Consider the following 14,855-nt stretch of genomic DNA (forward strand, 5'->3'; position numbering starts at 1 on the left):
TTTTACGGCGCTCCATTGGCACCATCGAGAAACACGAGGATAGAAAAACCAATCATCAAAAACAAAAGATAGCTCGAAATGTATTGATATTGCCGCGAATACATGTCAGGACCCCAGATTAGCTTTTTTTTGTTTGTTTGTTTGTTTATGGCGAGAGCCAAAGGGGATCCAATAAGCAATGAATGGTTATTTTTAACACTCCGGAAGTGACAAAAAAGCGGAAGAAATCAAATTCTGTGATTACGTCACCGACCGTAAAATTTCCGAGCATATAATAAAAGGGGTCTTCTACGTACGATTCTTTAGAAAAAAAAAAGTATTGCGAAACGCCGAAAGTATTTTATAGCCGTTTGTTTTAATCTCGGCCGGAAGCAGTGAGACAAGAGCAGCACGGGTTGGGTGACTACCTCACGTGACAGACACGCCGCTCGCCTTCGATTGGGTCTCTCTCGGCAGTTTTGGCGCCACTCGCTAGCGGAAGTTGAGCTAGGTCGACGTATAGGCGGCCCGCGGAGCGTTGCGTTTTTTGTTTGGGTTCGCTTCGTTTTGGGGGAGGGGCTGGCCCACATTTGTGTTTTGGTTTGTTTGTTTGTTTGTTTGGTTGCCCGCCTCTGCCGCCCCTCAGCCCGGCCCCGCCGCGGTCACCACAAGTTTGCCGAGTTCGATAGCCGGCCTGCCGAGCGCGATGCGGGGCGACGAGTCGTCCGATTCCGAGTCGGGCCGCGCGGAGGAGAGCGTCGCGCGGAGGAGTTTGGAGACTCTGTGTCAAGAGCTCAACATGGACGAGCGCACGGCCACCGAGGCCATGGACAACTTCGCGGCCATCTGGAACACGTACACGCTGGAGGTAAGCGCAGGCCGGCCGGCCGGCCGACAAACGACGAGGGCGACCGACGCTGAGAAATGACGTCGGAATTTGGGCGTCGCTCCCTCCGCGGCCTTTTCAACGTCACCGAGCCATCGGAGCTCATCTGGAACGTATTGCCGAAGTTTTTGCGTGGCGCGTGTCGTTTTAAGATTGCTAAACCTATGAAGAAGTTATTGCGGGCATGACCGGGATTCAAATCCAACTCAATTTTATTTGCATAGCCCTAAATCACCGAAGTCTCAAAGGGCTTCACAGATGAAAAGAGGTCATATGGAGACCTCCCTCGAAAAACAGAGACATCTTTTCAGTGTAAGGCACTGTCTGCCAAGGCAACACCTGAGGTCACCCACATTAGGCGGCGACAGCTTCCTCTTGGCTGCTGATTAAAGCGTACTTGTGGCGCTCACAAGGACAAATCTATACGTTTATGAAGTAAAACAGCCTCCGAACGTTTTTTTTTTTTTTTTTTTTAACTAACGCATGTCCACGACAGCTGCAGAAAAAAATATTTGCCGGGACAACATGTGCACTGCCAGGACGTTGACAGCCGGATTTCCTTGCGTTCTATTTCTTGCTTTGGTTGTAACAACGTCACTATTTGCAGTACCGTTAAATTTACATCCAAAACGAACCCAGAAAATGGCACGCCTTGAATAGATGTCAGTAAACGATGCGAGTAAATGGGGGGGGGGGGGGGGGGGTCCTAATTTTGTTGCCTTGTTAGTCGCGGGTAAATAAAACACATAAATGAAACGCACATAAATAAAACGTACAGTATGAAATGTATGTGTGAAACGGATGCGGCGTCGTTGCGTGTGTGTGCGCTCAACAGGGCGAGGTGGTGCACTGGCTGGCGTGCTCGCTGTACGCCGCCTGCAGGAAAGGAAGCACGCCCACCGTGGGCAAAGGCACGATGGAGGGAAACTGCGTGTCGCTCACCAGGATCCTGCGCTGCGCCAAACTCAGGTGCGGGCGCCGACTCGCAGCGGAAAAGCTGAAAAAAACAAACCCCGAAACAACTGAAAGAGACTACATTCTCTGGGATAAAATGTCTTTTTCCCCCCCCGCAGCCTGATGGAGTTCTTCTCCAAGATGCGCAAGTGGTCGGACATGTCCAACCTGTGCGAGAACTTCCGGCTGCGCGTGGAGCGGCTGGAGCGCAACTTTGAGGTGTCCACCGTCATCTTCCGCAAGTTCCAGCCCATCTTCTCCGCCATGTTCCGCCAGGCCCCGCCCCCTCCGCCGCGCCAGCCCCGCGGCCGCAAGCACCGCCGCCTCCCCTGTCACGCCCAAGACGTCTTCAAGTTCTGCTGGACGCTCTTCGTCTACACCAAAGGTGACCCGGGCGGCCGCTCTCGGACCTCGAAAAAGACGACGTCGCTCTGAAACCCCCCCCCCCCCCCAGGCAACTTCCACATGATCGGCGACGACCTGGTGAACTCGTACCACCTGCTGCTGTGCTGCCTGGACCTGGTCTTCGGAAACGCGCTCATGTGCGCCAACAGGAAGGAGCTCATCAACCCCGCCTTCATCGGTCAGTTTCTCGAAACGCGTCTGGAAAGGATGGCCTCTCGTCCTCGGCAAAAAACAAATAGCGACCGCGAGAAACTGAAAAAACGGCAACTCGGACCGCAAGCAAAGGAACTTGTTTGTTGTTTATTTTGTATCGTTTTTAATCGGCGATGGGCTTGTATGACCACAAGTAATCAGTTATCATTGCCGATATTTGGAGCGGAGTAAAAGAAAAGAAACAACAAATACTCCCTGTCTCATAAATTGATTGAAATGTCCCTTCAAATTGATCTTCTGCGCAAAGTTCAATTTGAGAACACATTGGAAAGTTCCAGTAGCCCCCGGCGTTAGCGACGCGTCTTAAAAATTCAATGATATACAGTAAGTGGCGCAGCACCCGCCGTACGAAAGGCCGCTCCGTACTTCTTTGCATACGCGCCGCCATTTCCAAACTGCGTCGAGGCCGGGACGGGCTCGGTTTGCCGAGGGTTTTTTTTTTTTGCGGCAGGTACGTCGGGGGACGAAGTCCAGGCGTGCGCCGACGAGGCGCCTCCGTGCGCGCTGGAGAGATTGTGCGAGCTTCACGACGGCCTGGTGGCGGAAGCCAAAGGCATCAAGCAGCACTACTTCAGGCCGTACATACGCAAGCTCTTCCGCAAGCAGGTACGCCAAGCTACCCCAACCCTGCCTCATGACCTTTGACTCCTATTAAGAAGTTCCAGTTTTCATCGCTCAAACTGCATAGGATTACCACAAAAGTCTAACGTTGAGGCGTCGAGACATCCCCGCGAGCACTACCGACACCTTATCTTTAACCTCCATCCGACCGCGCCTCGTTTCCACCCGTGTCCGCCGCGAGGCGCGCCGGAGCCTGAAAAATATCCTTTCCAAAACATCCCGAGAGATTTTTAAAATAGGCGTCATCATTTGTAAGCGTTCCGCAGAGAGCGAGCCGGTATGACAAAGAATCTGACCTCGTGCCGTTCCCGCTCAGATCCTGAAGGGCAACGAGGATCTTCTCACCGAACTTTTGGATCCTCACAACTTTATTGACAACAGGTAAGTGGCGACTGATTTTTCACGTCGCGCCGGCCTGACGGCGTACGGCGGTTTCGCTTTCAGCAAATCGCTCAACCGCGAGTACGAGGAGTACGTGTTGACGGCGGGGGACTTCGACGAGCGCATCTTCCTGGACGCCGACGCCGAGGAGGAAATCGGAACCCCCGGGAAAGGTTTCCAGCGGCCCGCCGCCTCGGGCGCCGGACGGACCGCCGGCGCGCAGCTGCAGCGTCACGTGGAGAAGGTCGAACACGGCTCGCCGGCCGCCCGCTAACTCAAACGGCGCGTGCTAACGGGAAGACGCTAACGCCGGCTGGAACGGGGGCGCGCGGGTGCAAACGCGTAGCCGCTGGCATCGAGGGAACCACGCGTCACGCGCCGACAAAAGCGCGCCGCCTCCCGCGAGAACAAATACGAACAGAGAGGCGCCGGGGCTAGCCCGGAACGGGTGCCGACGATCGCCGGCGGCGACGTAGGACCGCGCCCGCGGAAATGACGAGTTAGCGACCGACCGAAAAAAGAACGCGCTAATGCTATCGAAGACGTATGGAGAGTCGCCGGAAGCGGGGCCCCGCCAACGCTAAGGAAAAGGCGCCGACTAAACCGGAGCCGGAACTCGCTAACGCTAACGAAGCCGCGCCGACGGTTGCGCAAACGCACCGGTGTCCGAAGGAGCGCGGGCCCTCGGGGGCGCCGATGCCGAAAGAGTCTCGCCCGCGCCACTCGAAACGGGACCCGGCCGACCGGAGCCGGAACTCGCTAACGGAAAACTTCCGTTCCGACTAACGGGAAGAGGCTAACGAACGCGAGGCCGAGACGCTCGGGCGGAGGGGCCGCGACGTGCGCGACCAAGCGGCGCGAAGGGAAAAAGGCGCGAGCGCTGACGGGGAGCCGCGCTGTACTGTGTGCAGTCGGCCTCCCTGGCGCCCTCCACGCCGCTGACGGGTCGCGCGTACCTGAAGGAGAAGGACGCGGCGGCGACGCCGGTGTCGTCGGCCACGCAGGGCGTCAGCCGTCTTCAGAGCATGGTGGCCGGGCTCAGGAGCGCGCCCGGCGAGCAGCTGCTGCGCGTCTTCAAGTAACCCGGCCTTTTTTCATTCCTCTCCTCGGATTTTCGCCGTCCGGCAGCCGCGCTGAGGAAGCGAATGTGCTCGGGCCTTCAGGTCGTGTTCCAGAGACCCCACGGAGTTCATCGCGAACCGGGTCAAGGCGCTGGGCCAGAGCTTCAAAGAACGTTACACCGAAGACTCGGACGACTCGGCCGGCTCGCACATCGGTACGCCGCCGTTTTCCATCCGTCCGTACATCATCCGCCTGTGTGGCCACCTAACCCTCTTTGCGCGGGACGCTAAACGGCAGAATGCTCTCCTTTTCAGATTTCGCAGAGAGTCGTCTGAAGCTGGCCGAGATCCTCTTCTACAAAGTTCTGGAGAGCGTTTTGATGCAGGAGACCAAGAGGCTCCAGGGAAAAGACATGAGCGTACGCGTGAGACCTCCCGTCGCGCCCGCCGTTCCGGAGCGCTCGGTCCAGGGCTGTCAAACTCCTTGTTGTTGGACTCGTGGTTTGTGTCGGAGGTTCCCATAAGTCCGGCCACCGAAAGAGTTCCGCTTGAAGACGGCTCGCGATCCGAAACTCGAAGTTCCAATTGGAACTCGTTCCGTGCTCCGCCGGCGCCGGGCTTCCGCGCGCGCTGACGTCCTCGGCCTTTGTCGCGCGCGCCGCAGGCTCTGCTGGAGCAGGACATCTTCCACCGCTCCCTTCTGGCGTGTTGCTTGGAGGTGGTGCTCTTCTCGTACAGCTCGCGGCGGACTTTCCCGTGGATCATCAAGGCCTTCCAGCTGGCCCCCTTCTACTTCTTCAAGGTGCGCGCAGGCCGGCCGGCCGGCCGGCGACCGGGCGCGGCGCCTGACGGCTCGGGCGTCCCGGCAGGTGATCGAGGTGTTCATCCGCGCCGAGGAAGGCCTGTCCCGAGACGTGGTCAAGCATCTGAACCAGGTGGAGGAGCAGGTGCTGGAGAGCCGGGCCTGGAGCTCCGACTCGGCCCTGTGGAGCGCCTTGAGCGCCGCCGGCGACAGGGTGCCCACCGTGGAGGAGGTGGGTGTTTTCCGGACCGAAACGGAACGTCGGGTCCCGGGTTTGTCCTCGGCCCTCGACTCTCGGGGGCTTTTTCTCCCCTCGCCTTGCCAGGTGAACTTTCCGTCCAGCCTGGACTCCGCCGGCGGCGCCCAGTCCCACCTGCCCCTGGTGGCGCTGTCGCCCATCGTGCATCCTCGCCTCAGGGAGGTGCGCTCCAGCGTGCGAAAAGGTGAGCTGCGCGACGCCGCGTCGGAAGAAGAAACGCAGGTTACGCCCCCGGCTTAAGGCTTTGGTGTACCATACGTCCGCGATGGGGGGGCGGGACGCCCTCGCTACTGTAATTCCCCGTCTATAAGACGCACCTGTGGAAGAAAACCCCTTAATTTTGGTGTCAGATTATGGTATTTTCTACGTTGGTTTGTATAAAACGCACCGACGCTCATATTTTATACGAGTGAATATTTTTTATACATCCGTATCCGTTAGTGCCGCAAGTGAAGCGTGTTTCAAATTTCCCACATTGCGAGCGGTCGGTAAACGCCTCGCCGGCGTAACGTGGAATGCGCTCCGAGCAGTTTTGCCTTTTCCTCGCGACGCGCTTGGGCTTTCTTTTACCGAAGGTACCCGAAGTCGACGGGCATCCACGTTTGGGCAAGTTAACGATTTTGCGTATTTGCCAAAAGGCCGCCATTAATAACGGCCGACTGACGTCGCCCTCCTCCGGCTCGTCCCGTGAGGGTAATAATGTGCGTATTGTATGAAAATGCACATCCGCGCGTCGAAACTCGCCTTATGCGACCGGGGAAAACTTGCGGTTCGGCCCCTGATACGGGGACCTCGTGGAGGTTTTCGTTTTTTTTGGGCTAGCCGCCGTACGTCGGGAGGTTTTCAGCGCACCGTTGCCGCTTTCCGCTTCCCCGCAGAGGTTCCGGCGTCCCCGCCGTCGCTCCACGAGCGCTACGGCTCTCCGGCCGCCGGCAGCGCCAAGCGCCGTCTGTTCGGCGACGACCCGCCGGCGCCCGCGGCCTCTCCCGCCAAACGCCTGACCATCAGCTCCGCCGGCACCCTCAAGATCGGCCCCCAGGCGGGCCAGGCCACCGTGCTCAGCATTCCGCTGCAAGGTGGGAGTCGCCGCTTACGCCTCTTGCCTTTGGCCGCTTAGCTGTCTGCTTCGGGGTCCCTTGCGCCTTCCTTCCTCTCACGCTTTCAAAGTCTTTCGGGTTCGCATCTAGAGCTCGCGAGTCTTTTCGTTCTTAGCCGTTGCCCGCCGGCGACTTTTCCTTTTTTTTCCTCGTTTGACGAGGCCGGTGGCTCCTCTCGATTATTGAGCGCTGCGGTAGTCAGGCGTGACCGTTCGAATGGAGCCTCGATGAAATCGATCACATAAGTGAAATAGGAACGCAATTCATTTCCATACGAAACCTTAATTAGGTGCAAATGACTTCTCATCAACGCAAAACGTTTGCATATGCTGACATTTACCGAAAGGAAATAACAAAAAGGCTAAACGCACGCGAGGCGGCGCTATGTTCCGCGCTAACGTCACCTAGCACGTCATCCACAAACTCATTTTGGGCACGTGATTACAAATGAGGGCATTCTTCCAAAGAAAGTACAGACGCCGGCGGGCCACATTTCACAGAGACGGACAGCCTTCCTCGCTAATGTCATAGCAAGAGCGTCCGGCGGCGGCGCCGTAAAACAAAGCTCCAGCCAAAGCGCAAATGAATCAACCGTTAACGAATAAAGTGAATCGGGTCGGAAAAAAGACAAAAACCTCATGATTGGGGCTGCGCTGCCAGGGGGGGCGGGTGTTGGCAATGTATGACATCATGTTGAAGCCTTCCCAATCGGAGTCCCTTTCGGTCTGGCTTTGAGGCGGCGGCGGCGAGCACACCATCACGCTGATCCCCGTCCAGCCGTGCGACCCGTCGGCCGGCGGCCCCGCCCAGTTCCTGCTGACCGCCTCGCCCGGCCGCCCCCTCCCCGCGCCTGCCGCCGGCCGGCCGCAACGCACCGGGTCCTTGGCGCTCTTCTTCCGGAAGGTGCGGCGGCGCGGGCCCGCGCGGGCCTCCCGGCCTCTGACCGGCCTCTGACCGGCCTCTGGCCGGCCTCTGGCCGGCCTCTGACCGGCCTCTGACCGGCGCGTGCGCGCCGCAGGTGTACCACCTGGCCAGCGTGCGCCTTCGCGACCTGTGCGCCAGACTGGACATCTCGTCGGAGCTGCGCGCCAAGATCTGGACGGCTTTCGAGCACGCCCTGCTTCACGCCACCGAGCTCATGAAGGACAGACACCTGGACCAGATGCTCCTCTGCACCGTCTACATCATCGCTAAGGTTGCACGCCGCTCACACACGCGCGCACTCTCCATCACGACCGTTATTTTTGATTGGCGCCCGGCGCAGATCTCCAAGGAGGCGTACACGTTCCAGGACATCATGAGGTGCTACCGCAGCCAGCCGCAGGCCGGCAGCCACGTGAGGACCCGCCCGCCCGGAGTCGCAACCGGTCTGTTGCCGCGGTAACACGGCGCAATGTGCGCAGGTGTACCGCAGCGTCCTCCTGCATCGCACCCCTAGACGGCAGGCGGCGCCGTCAGACGAGAACATGGAGGTCGATCCCGCACTGGGCGCCGAACGTACGTAAGCCAGCCTCCCGTAGCTAACGCCGACCCGACCGCCAAGCCTTTTCCTTTGGGCAGCTACCGAGAAGACGCGCGGCGGCGGCGGCGGCGGCGGCGACGGGCAGTCGGTCGAGGAGGAGCGCGGCGACCTGATCCAGTTTTACAACAACGTCTACGTGCTGAAGATGAAAAGTTTCGCCGTCCGATACGCCTCGCGCCACAACGGGGTGCGCGCCCACGTCCGCGCGCACGCGCGCGCTTCCTTCCCACGGCTGGAGATTGACTTGCCGTTTGCGTGCGCGCGGCAGGCGGACGCCCCGCCCGCCTCGCCGTTCCCGTCTGTGCGGTGCCACCCGCCGTCTCCTCGCAGAGTGTCTCAGCGTCATTGCGTTTACGTGTCGCCCCACAAAGCGTCCGCGGGCGGCCTGACGCCAAACTCCTTCACCTTCCGCATCAACAGCAGCCCGTCCAAGGTAAGTCCCCTGATCTCGCTGCGTCGCTAGCCCCAAACAGTCCTAATTGGCTCCACTTTTACCAAAAAGCCTTGACGTAGCACTTTTTACTTCTTCAAATTACTCGGGTATAAAATGCTTCCGTTTGACCAAGTGAGCGATTGCTAATTGGAATGATTGAATTCCCAGCCGAATTGATGACTTTAATGCTTGTTATTACTTCCTATTTCACGGAAGAAAACCTCAACTCGTTCGCCGCCGGTGACGGCCGTGGATGTCAAAGATCCATTTTTACTTGGCCGGCGGCGCAGGAGTTGATTCCCGACGCACTTGCGCCGCCGCCAGGTTTGCGAGAAGTCATTTCGCGGGCCGACTTTGTTTTGTCGACGGTCGGCCGCTCCTCGAATGCGATCCGCGCGATGAGATGGCGGCCTATCTTGAATTGTTGACGAGGAAATAATAGCGCCCGAGCCGAATCGCTAAGGCCGCCTCCTTCCCGCGTCAGGATCTTTCGGATATCAACCGCATGTTGCGTCAAGGCTGCAACGGCCGCAAGAGAGCCCTCGGCATGGAGGGCGAACCGATGATGTCGTCAACCTGCGACTCCCCCAGCAAGCGGGCGTGTCCCGAGAACAGCGGCGGCCCCGACATTTTGCTCAAGAGGCTCCAGGACGTCGTGTCGGAGAGGCAGAGCCACTGACGGGCCGGCGAGAATTCGTCAACTCCCTAACGCCCGTTCGCTTTAGCAACTGCGGAGCTAACGCTTGCTTACCGGCGTTAACGCCCTCGCGGGACCGTCGGCGCGGTAGCGCGAGCCGTTCAACCGGCTTGACGAGGAATCGGCACGCTGACCGTCACGTGGCGGGTCGCTGTGAAGCAAATGCTAGCACGCCAACAGGTCCCCTCAGGACAGAGCCAATGCTAACACGGCTGCTCAATGTGACGCGCTAAATGTTTCTTAGCTGATTGCGTCGCGTCGCGTCACCAGTGGCCGCGGAGCTTCGCTGGCGAAACCCGCCAAAAGACTTAAAATAAACGCGTATGCTTGTGCCGTTTGCCCCACTCAAGTCCAGAACTAGAACCGGCTATGCTAACTGTTAATATGTTACGAACGTCCATCAAAATGATGACGAAAATGTTTTTGATGGATTTTTAGTGTTTCAGTTGGAATCTACTACACGTGTGTGTGTGTGTGTGTGTGTGTGTGTGTGTGTGTGTGTGTGTGTGTGTGTGTGTGTGTGTGTGTGTAGCATCTTCAGATGTGTTGGACCGATTCATAATCGTTTGTTACTTAGTAGGTTGACTTACTGAAGTGAAATCCATTGGGGGAAAAAAAAAGCAGTGTGTTTTTGAAGTGATTGTACCACTTTCTATTGACTGCGTGATGCCTAATATTGTGCAAACAAACATTAAAATGACAGCAAACTTTCGGCACCTCTTTTTGCCCTCGATGAATTTGTCCCGTTTTATTTCTAGGAGACTACACACCTTTCTAAAATCCACCAGGTGATTTAAAATGGCGTATTTTATTTTACTTTTTCTCCTTTTTAGTGTGTGTATCCTCCCCATTTACTGAGAGAGAAAAGCAGGAGCCGCGCCGGCCTGAAACGTGTTTGTTGTGGAGAAAATTTAAAGCTGCGACGAAAGTTTGAACAGTAGTGTATCCTGTGTGTTCCACTTTATGCAAATTGCCACCTCTTTGAGCAGGGCTGGGCAACTCCAGCCCTGGAGGGCCGGTGTCCTGCATGTTTTCCAGTTTTCTCTCCCTAACACACCTGATTTAAACCATTAGCTCATCAACAAGCTCTGCTGGATCTTGAGAATAATCCTAATCATTTGAATCAGGTGTGTTTGATAGAGAAAACAGGAAAACATGCAGGACACCGGCCCCCGAGGCCTGGAATTGCCCACCCCTGTCTTTGAGGGTCAAGACTTGCCTTTCGAGCAGGCGTGGCAGGCCAGATGTGGCCCCTTCGGATTTTTACTCCGGCCGCCAAACACGAACAAATGATCAGTCGGCAGAAGAGCCGGTCATTTTATTATTATTTGTATTATTAATAATTTATTATTATTTATTTGATTTGATTGAATTTTCGATCGTTTAAAGCAGGTATCTCAAACCTTTGTCAGGGACCCCATTTAGGAAGCAAATTTTCCAATTGCAAAGCTTCGCGGAGACAAAAACGAACCGTCTATTTTAAAACTATGAAAAAACCGTTTGAATGGATTGAATTATTGGAGAGTCGTGGATACCTTCACGTTTTAATAGCGGATTAAATGAAACGAACACATACGTATTTCCAAAAGGCCACATTATTTTACGGAACCCCTCGAGAACCACTGGGTTAAACAACAAGTTGGGGACTTGAAATGCGACCGCTGTAAATCTTTTGTTGATTTCCTATTGAAATTCAAGCGCACGTTTTCTAGCGATCTTGCATTTTTTTTCTCTCTCTCTCTCTCTTTTGACGTGGATTATCATACCACTCCAAGCGAGCGTCTGCTCTGAACAGGCGGCCCTTCTGTCGAATTTTAAAAGCCTTTGTGTCAGAATGTTTGCCCACCTGTAGTGTTTTGGAGTATAGCTTTGAATCGGCTTTTTTTTTTTTAGGTCGGGGTTTGGCAGTGTCTTGACAAAGTTGGGGATAGGTGCTCGACAATGCACTATGATACGATCGAAACAAGTCAGCGACGGCGGCAACGCAAGATGGCTGCCTCTGCGGGCGGGCGGGACTTTTGTTTTCAGGCAGCTCGGCGGACACCTCTGCCAGCTGCCCGCCGGGGTCTTCGTAGCCGCTTAGCCGAGTTGCTCCATTGGCTATCAAACACGTACGCAGTCGCTCGGCGAAACGGAACAAAGGCGTTTTGAGCACACTTTACGGCCACGATGATGCACAAAAGTGTCAGGTCAGTCCGCTCCTTGTTCTCCCCGAGTGCGTGACTTTGGTGACCGTTTGCGTGTCCGCCTCGTTTTGTGCGGCCCCAGTGAATGGCGAGCGGCGCTTCGCGGCTCGTTCGCTGGCTCGGGCGGTCGGTCGGTCGGTCGGTCGGGGCCGGCCTTCGCGACCTTGCTCCGACGCCGAATTGCATGAGTGCAGACGCCGCGCTTTCGTTTGGGGGTGACGGGGGCGGCCCCGAGGCGCCTTCCCTCCGCGCGCGATGACGTCGCTCCGGCGTCTGGAAAAAGAAAAGGAGACGAATGCGGCTCCGGCCAAGTGTCGGAACGTCGCCTGGCCGCATAGGATGCGCGCGCTTGGTTTAATTGTGAAAAGCCGCCCTGGTGTTGTTGCTGTTTTGGCCTCGATAAGGTTTGCGTCGTCCTTCTCTTTCGCGGAAGCTTTGAGCCGAACAGGAAAGTGTGGTCGTCGTCACTCGTTAGCTCCCCTTTTCGATATAGAACGACTTCCCGACAAACGCAAGTGGTCGATGTATCTGTATCTTTTTTTTTTTTTTTTTTTTTTCTTAATGCACACTCTAGGTTTATTGGTTGACGCGGAGTCCGCTCCGACGACTTGACAAACTCGCACTCCGTGGTAATTTAGACATTACATAAACTTTCGGGTGACCAGACGGGGCAGTTGCGATTTTAAGCCTCGCGTACCGCGACGCGGCCCCATTTTTGGTCCCGTTTTAACGCACGTCACGGGCCGTTTTATCATCGCTATTATGATTATTAGTTCGCCGTGCGTATGTCATCCTCAGTCGTCACACTGGTCTATACGCCACAATCGGTTTAAAGGGATTGGAAACGGTTTACTTAAACGTTGACGGCATACCGGAACTAGAATCGCTTCCTGCTTCCGTGTCGACGGAAGCTGTCAAATTAAGGTAGACGATAGCGAGTCGAGCTCTCGAGCGCGAGCTCTGTTGGGCCAGTAGATTTTCAAATTTCCCAACAAAGTTAAATAGTTCATATATATATATATATATATATATATATATATATATATATATATATATATGAACTAACTGCCTTCCAAGGATAGCGTTTAGCATAAGCTAAAGTCTAACACAACCAGCTGTCACCACATTGACCTGCGGTTACATTTGTTGGCAATATTTCCTGGTGATGCTTCACCGCATATTTCCTTTTTAGCGCAGTCGTTTTGTTGCTTTTTTTTAAATCTTGGTAATCCGTTACGCAACAAAGCCGGCCTAGCGGCTAACTGAAATGAAGCTGACTTTTTTTGTTGACGTTTTTGCTAGACTGCAGCATGTGAAAATTGATTTGACTGCATTATGATGTGGATTAGATTCGGATCGTTTGTTCTGCCCTCCGGTTAATGCGTTGCTTCCTCTTGTCTTGTTTTCAAATGGGAGTTTGGGCAAAGGCATAGTTCTAAATGTCATTGTGATTGTTGTTTTTCACATCCATTTTAATCATCGATTAAGCCATCAAATAGGTTCTCAATCAATTGAGCGGGGAAAAAGTTTGTTTCCCCAATCAAAAAACAACAAACTCCTGGTTTGGTCCGTACCAAGTCAGAAAAAAAGACCAAATTGTTGATTATTTTCCAAAGTACAAGCAAATATATGAAGAAAGTGGAGAGTTTTCTAGGGATAACGTTTCCAAGCTGATACCAGCATGAGTTCTCAAATTCTGAGTAATCAAGGATAGTTAAAAAAAACTGTTTTCAAGAACTCATGAAAAAAAAAAACCAATCCAGTTTATTTAAAAGGACCCCACGCCAGATACTGGTATCTATCGGCTGTTGTCGCCAGCGGCAAAGTGCCGAAATAAGGCCCGGCACAGAATTGCGGTTAGTTGTTGATTGATTGTTTTCACGGTTATTTTGGGTTCCCGGTTAGGGTTAGGGTCCCTAACCGTTTTATGGCCGCGGACCGGCCGACGCTTGAGAGTTTTAATTGCGCCCTTAAAATACGCGCCCCAGTTACTCAGGTAAGTCTCATACGCAAGAATGATAGATGGAACTTTCCAAACGCAATTCATTTCAACACCGTGTCGGTGAGACGCAAATGAGTCCTGATGGATGCGAAACGGAAACAAACTCCGTTGGGGCGTACCGTCGTAAACGACGACGTTCTTGCCCAGAAAGTACAACTCGCGGACACCGCGGTGCGGGCCACCTTTCCCAGAGGGACGGAGCAATCGCCGTCCTCCCTGGCTCCAAAATGTCCGACGTGAACCGACGGCTTGGGAAACGCGCTCACCGCGGGCGGCGAGTGACGGCCCAATTGTGTTGCGCGCGCAGGGACGAGCCCGCCTCCGCGCCGTTTGCCGTGGTCCCGCGCTTCCCGGCCGGCCGACGCTGAGACGGTCCCGCCAGCCCGCCCCGAGTCCGGCCTTGGCCCGGCCCCGGCCCCGGCCCCGGCCCCCAGCATGTACTGCCTGCAGTGGCTGCTGCCGGTGCTGCTGATCCCCAAGCCGCTCAACCCGGCGCTGTGGTTCAACCACTCCATGTTCATGGGCTTCTACCTGCTCAGCTTCCTGCTGGAGAGGAAGCCGTGCACCATCTGTGCCTTGGTCTTCCTCGCCGCCCTCTTCCTCATCTGCTACAGCTGCTGGGGGAACTGCTTCCTCTACCACTGCCAGGTAGCGCGCTCGCGACCCTGCACCCGCCGCCTAAAGCTCGCTTTAAAGGGGCCCGAACCCCAAATGTCAACTTTTCCGCTTTGGTCGGAGCCGAGTAAACGCCACCTCTCATTTATTAGCTGCGGCGCTTCACCGCGGCAACGTTTGTTGGTTTTGGGCCGAAATTGACTGAAATTCACCCGGAGTGAATTTCATTTCAACAGCAAGCAAAATAAAAGTTTGAAAAGCACGGTCTCTTGACTTGGGCCCTTTAGCCAAGCTAACGCCGAGGTCTTTGCTTTCAGGATGGAGCCCTGCCGCACGCCGCCCACGATCCCGCCATCGTGGGCACCTAAGAGCCCCTCCCCCCAAGCGCCCGGCCTGGACGCCAAAAGGAGAGGGCGCCGGACGTTTTGCCTTTACCGGCAATCTCGGACACGGCGGACAATCGATGTGGCCCCGCCCTCCCTCCTTTTCCTCCCGCCGTCCGTGTTCTTCGATGTGATTGTCAGTATTTTCGGCACACGCAAAAGAAGCAATACACGCGCCCGCGCGCACGTTTAAGTTGGATGGCGAGATGACTTTGTGCTTTTTTAAATTCTCATGTTGCTTCACAAACTTGTTGTTTTGGGCTTTTAAGTGGAATAAAAGGTCTCGTTTTTCTGCCTGTACCTTACGTACATGGTTGTCGTCGATTTTTGTTTTGTTTTTTTGCCAGCCGGCGGCGACG

At 55.3% G+C, this 14,855-nt stretch overlaps 2 protein-coding genes across 5 annotated transcripts; both read left to right on the forward strand.

The window, feature by feature from the left end:
• The first annotated feature begins 220 nt into the window (after positions 1 to 220).
• rbl1 (retinoblastoma-like 1 (p107)) lies at positions 221 to 10,026 on the forward strand. Of its 3 annotated transcripts, XR_015866531.1 has the most exons (22): positions 221 to 847; positions 1,701 to 1,834; positions 1,939 to 2,204; positions 2,274 to 2,402; positions 2,889 to 3,043; positions 3,375 to 3,439; positions 3,503 to 3,683; positions 4,351 to 4,517; positions 4,603 to 4,715; positions 4,816 to 4,919; positions 5,165 to 5,302; positions 5,370 to 5,534; positions 5,628 to 5,745; positions 6,440 to 6,637; positions 7,395 to 7,561; positions 7,677 to 7,853; positions 7,923 to 7,994; positions 8,062 to 8,155; positions 8,219 to 8,367; positions 8,449 to 8,613; positions 9,098 to 9,804; positions 9,843 to 10,026. XR_015866531.1 is itself a non-coding variant. In XM_088422575.1 (21 exons), the coding sequence occupies exons 1-21, from the start codon at positions 686 to 688 to the stop codon at positions 9,290 to 9,292; spliced, it is 3,114 nt and encodes a 1,037-aa protein (XP_088278701.1). In that variant the 5' UTR covers positions 221 to 685; the 3' UTR covers positions 9,293 to 10,026. The 3 variants fall into 3 exon arrangements, 2 of the variants coding, with proteins under 2 accessions (XP_088278701.1, XP_088278702.1); XM_088422575.1 differs by having other exon boundaries at positions 9,098 to 10,026; XM_088422576.1 differs by lacking the exon at positions 221 to 847 and adding an exon at positions 951 to 1,177 and having other exon boundaries at positions 9,098 to 10,026.
• A 1,305-nt stretch (positions 10,027 to 11,331) lies between these two features.
• On the forward strand, positions 11,332 to 14,801 carry blcap (bladder cancer associated protein). 2 transcript variants are annotated; one of them, XM_088422652.1, is made up of 3 exons: positions 11,332 to 11,499; positions 13,806 to 14,146; positions 14,431 to 14,801. In XM_088422652.1, exons 2-3 carry the CDS (start codon positions 13,934 to 13,936, stop codon positions 14,479 to 14,481), a joined length of 264 nt encoding a protein of 87 aa, XP_088278778.1. In that variant the 5' UTR covers positions 11,332 to 11,499; positions 13,806 to 13,933; the 3' UTR covers positions 14,482 to 14,801. The 2 variants fall into 2 exon arrangements, with proteins under 2 accessions (XP_088278778.1, XP_088278780.1); XM_088422654.1 differs by lacking the exon at positions 11,332 to 11,499 and adding an exon at positions 11,557 to 11,900.
• The last annotated feature ends 54 nt before the right edge of the window (positions 14,802 to 14,855 follow it).

The sequence above is a fragment of the Hippichthys cyanospilos genome, chromosome 9, assembly GCF_059441005.1.
Source record: "Hippichthys cyanospilos isolate Australia breed blue-spotted pipefish chromosome 9, RoL_Hcya_1.0, whole genome shotgun sequence".
Lineage (NCBI taxonomy): Eukaryota > Metazoa > Chordata > Actinopteri > Syngnathiformes > Syngnathidae > Hippichthys > Hippichthys cyanospilos.